Source organism: Arachis stenosperma, chromosome 3 (genome assembly GCF_014773155.1).
Source record: "Arachis stenosperma cultivar V10309 chromosome 3, arast.V10309.gnm1.PFL2, whole genome shotgun sequence".
Classification (NCBI taxonomy): Eukaryota; Viridiplantae; Streptophyta; class Magnoliopsida; order Fabales; family Fabaceae; genus Arachis; species Arachis stenosperma.
Genome location: NC_080379.1, coordinates 15,047,694 through 15,051,889, shown reverse-complemented (window position 1 = coordinate 15,051,889; position 4,196 = coordinate 15,047,694). Strand labels below are relative to the sequence as shown.

The 4,196-nt window shown below is 30.8% G+C and overlaps 1 protein-coding gene across 1 annotated transcript; it reads right to left on the bottom strand.

The window, feature by feature from the left end:
• Window positions 1–1,470: 1,470 nt before the first annotated feature.
• Window positions 1,471–3,148, bottom strand: LOC130965553 (uncharacterized). Its single transcript, XM_057890319.1, has 5 exons — window positions 3,103–3,148; window positions 2,942–3,063; window positions 2,168–2,830; window positions 1,740–1,806; window positions 1,471–1,646 (listed from the first exon to the last, which is right to left on the bottom strand). The coding sequence occupies exons 1-5, from the start codon at window positions 3,146–3,148 to the stop codon at window positions 1,471–1,473; spliced, it is 1,074 nt and encodes a 357-aa protein (XP_057746302.1).
• Between the last annotated feature and the right edge of the window lie 1,048 nt (window positions 3,149–4,196).

Sequence of the window (4,196 nt, the reverse complement as noted above, 5' to 3'; positions counted from 1 at the left end):
TATTTTTTGAGTTATTTATCCAAATGCTATAACTTTAAAATAAGTAATTTTCTAACTAAAAAATAAAAATCCAAATACAAAATAACTTATTTATAAGCTACTATTAATAAAAGTTCTTATGTTTTAAACTCTTTTTTCAAAAGAACTTATTTAAGTTATTTATCCAAACTGGGTGTTAATACCTCACATAAAATAAATCTAAAAAGTTGACCAGCCCATTTTTAATTTTATTTTGTTCCTCGCATAAAACAAATCTTTAGAGGATGTCGTGTTATTTTTATTCTCTTATAAAATAATTGTAGTTTCTTTTTTAATATGTAAATAAATTGATACATTAATAAGTTATTTAATCATAATTTTTATATCTTTTGAATTTAAATTAACTTAATTGTTAAAAGTTTATGTAAAAACTATCCCATTTGACTCGATATGTAATTAAAGTTATATATTAATAATATCATTATAAAAGTTAAAATATATAATTATATAAATTTAAATAATATTTTACTCTGATGTATAGATGTATATAATTTATTAAAGAAGCGTCATGATGAATCAATTTTAGCAGAAAAGCCCCTTTTGTTGGTTTTAGTGTAGTTTTGCATTATTTGTATAGTTATTCACCTAATTAATGCATAAAATTTTCTTGCCATCTTATTAGCGATAAAATAAATAGATTTAGATCCTCTAAAGTTTGAATTATACTTTATAAAATAAAATATAAACTTATACTCTTGAATAGTTTTTTTTTATATTTATTTTTAATCCCACTTATAAAATTAATAGTAAAAGATCATTTTTTTCTCTAAAATAAAATTCAAAATTTAAAATATTCAAATTCCAAATAAATATACGAAGTAGACACTTTCGGCCGAAGTAGACACTTTCGAGTAAAATAGAGTGGTAGTGACTAGGTCACGGTGAGCGATAAAATAAATACTTTCAGCGAAAGTAGGGAGTGGTAGTGACCAAGTCGTAAGACTATGTATAGAGACTGGCGCGCGCCTACCCAGTGCCAAAAGGTTAAAGAAATTGGTAACCTCATGACAAGAGAGAAAATCTGATAAGAGAGAAAATAAAAAATGATTGGAAGTAAAAATGTGGAAATATCTGCAATACTAGATTATCCTTTCACGTTCTTGTCACGGCGAGATATTTTTTTAGAAAGTATTTATTTGTTAAAATAAAACAACTATAGATTTCGTAATTGAAAACAAATTGAAGGTAATGTAACCATCACTTTATTTAAAGCATGATCATATTGTGAAAGATAGTTGATTTATCATATAACACATTAATTATGCGGGAAAAAAAACTCTAATGTGAGTACTTCACAAACATATGCGTCGACTACGTGCCTATGAAAGATCTAAATCTAGAGATTAACTATACTAGTCATCACAAACATAAAACACACATTTACAAACATGTACCATCATAGAAAATAACTACTGCTAAGTATTTTTTAACTTAACATGGGCCGTCATGAACACGCTGAGCCAAATAGACCAGATGCCAAGTAAGAAACATGAGAGTGAGGATGTTTAAGATGGAGGAGTATGAATTCAACTTCTTCAGCTTCTCATTAAGTTTGAGAATCTTCGATCTGAATGCGTCCTGCTCTGCACCTAGTGTGGTTGTTGCTGCTCCTGAGGCCGAGGCTGGGGTGGTGGCACCATTTGTACCGATTTCATTAGGATCAGTAGTACTGTGATGTTGATGCTCTTCTGTAATGGGACGCTCACCTGTCATATCCTCTCTTCCCCTTCCTTCTTCTTTCTCCAGTTTCATCCTTTCAAACATCAGCTGATCATTAAAAAAAAAAATGAACCAATGTCATATCTTAAAAAGCTTCTCTAATACAATTATCATCTCAATAAGGTAAATTTTGATATGTGTATGAAAAATATGCAGACACTTGATTCCACCTTCTTTTTTATGATTGTTTCAACACTATATAAACCTTAAATTGTTTGTGTATTAAAAATGTTTTTAACCGCTTTTAATACCAAACGAGGAAGGTGAAAAACATCAATGATGAAGTACTCATATGAAATCATTAATTGTAATTAATCTTTTCCAAAAAAAAAAGAGTTGGCTTTAACTGTCAATAGAATGAAGAACTAGTATGTGATCTAAATGAAGGAAGGAAGTAGCTGGTATATACCTTAGTAGCACGAGGTTCCAAGTAAACAGAATTGGCAAAAACAGTGAAAAGTGCGGCAAGAAGGTTATAAGCTTGAAATATGCCAGCTTTATGGGAAAGCACCTTGGTGGTATGGCCAAAGACATGGCCCACCAAAGCCATCCCAATACTATAAGCCATAGCTTTGAAGTATACAGGGTATATCTTACTTTGTACCACCGCAAATTGCTGTCTCGGCATAATCATCGATAGTACGTAGCTTGAGAAGAAAGTAACCCAAACACACAGTCCATAAGCAGTTGTAAATCCCATCAAATTAGCCACACTCATCAATGAATCCAAATTGTCCATGGATCCCAAATATACAGCAGCTACTCGCCTCATTGCTACCCGAACCCCCAAAAGCATATCATTTCCTTCCGTGACGTTCATAACCACATCATTCTTGAGGGTTTCCCCATGTTCCTTTACGTTCTCCACAGCTTCTTTTGCATACTCCTTAGCATCATGAGCTTTATCGTAAACGGTTTCTTTGGCCTTCTCAACTGCACCACGCGTCATCTCTTTCTTCTTTGCCAGCGACTCTCTCTCGAAGTCGATAACGTCGTGGGCCTTTTCCTTGGCTTTCTCTACGGCGCTGGCTATCTTATACTTGCACTTTCCATAGGCGTCACAGATGAGGTCCTTGGAAGCATGGAGGAAGGCAGCATCGTGTGCTTGGGAGGATAATCCTTGCCCCACGTTAGGGAGAACAGATGCCGCCTCCTTCATCTTCTCCTTGGCGGTGTTGAGAACATCACCGGTGTCAGAATCTGCATGCTGCTCCGGTGAGATGGAGATTTTGGTGTTCTGATAACCATCTCCATCGAATTCAACGACGACAACCCGATGGCCTTCTTTGACAATGGTGCTTTCTGCTTGCTTCTGATCTGCGGACGGAGTAAGAGAGAACATACCTGCAAGAGAAATGAGAAACAAACTCATCGCTAACACGTTCATCATTTTTGCCATTGAAAATTAAAAACGGAGTTTGAAGGTTAAATGATGTGATGGTATTGCTGTATATACCACCGCTCAGACTGGAGATTTGTTTCGATTTTTTGGAGTATGCTGAAGTCGGTGGTTTGCAACAATGCAATATAACTGCCACGTTGCATACAGAAGCAAAATCAGGTGGCGACACCTATCATATTTCTACCTGAAGTGGCCGCATAACCCTCGTCGTGTCGAGATCAAAGGGCTCCATTTGTTGGACGAGTGCAGAGTACACTACGACAACATTCTACAATCAATAGTACTCCCCTTATCTTAAATTTTTACTAAAGGGGTGACCAATGCATTTTTAACTTTATTTTGTTCCTCATATAAAAATATCTTTAGAGGAGGACGTTATTTTTATTCTCTTATAGAATAATTGTATTTATTTTTTTTAATTTTTAGATAATTTAATACATTGATAAGTTATTTAATCATAATTTTTATTCTGTTAGAATTTTTTTACAAAAATACCTCATTTGATTTCAACGTGTAATTGATGCTATATATTAATAATATTATTATAAGAGTTAAAATATATCTTTATATAAATTTAGTTAATATTTTATTTGTTAATTAAGTATTCTTTAATATTTTTTATGTAGTCTGATGTATAAAGTTGAATAGAGTAAATTTATTAAGGTTAATCATGGATTCAAAAGAAAATATTATTTAATTTATTTTTAACAGTAAAGATAAAGTATGACAATAATATTTATAAAAAATATTATATATATATATAAAATTAGTTATTAAATTATTTATTATATATTTATATATAAATATATATTATTTAATTTATTTTTAATGTATATTTTATATTTTAATAAATATTCTTACGAATGATTATTTTTTATGTACACATAATATAACTATTATTATTATTATTATTATTATTATTATTATAAAATATAATTAATCTTAAAAATATATAATTATCAATAATTAAAGTACTAATATTAATACATTAATTTATATAATTTAAAATATTAATACACTAATTTTATATTTAAAA

Excerpts from the sequence above, each read along its gene's own strand:
- LOC130965553 (XM_057890319.1), bottom strand. The coding sequence starts at position 3,148 with ATGATGAACGTGTTAGCGATGAGTTTGTTTCTCATTTCTCTTGCAG. Across the intron at positions 2,831-2,941 it reads CAGATTCTGACACCGGTGAT|GACCTCATCTGTGACGCCTA; the intron begins GTTCTCAACACC and ends CATGCTTCCAAG. Across the intron at positions 1,807-2,167 it reads TGGAACCTCGTGCTACTAAG|CTGATGTTTGAAAGGATGAA; the intron begins GTATATACCAGC and ends TTTAATGATCAG.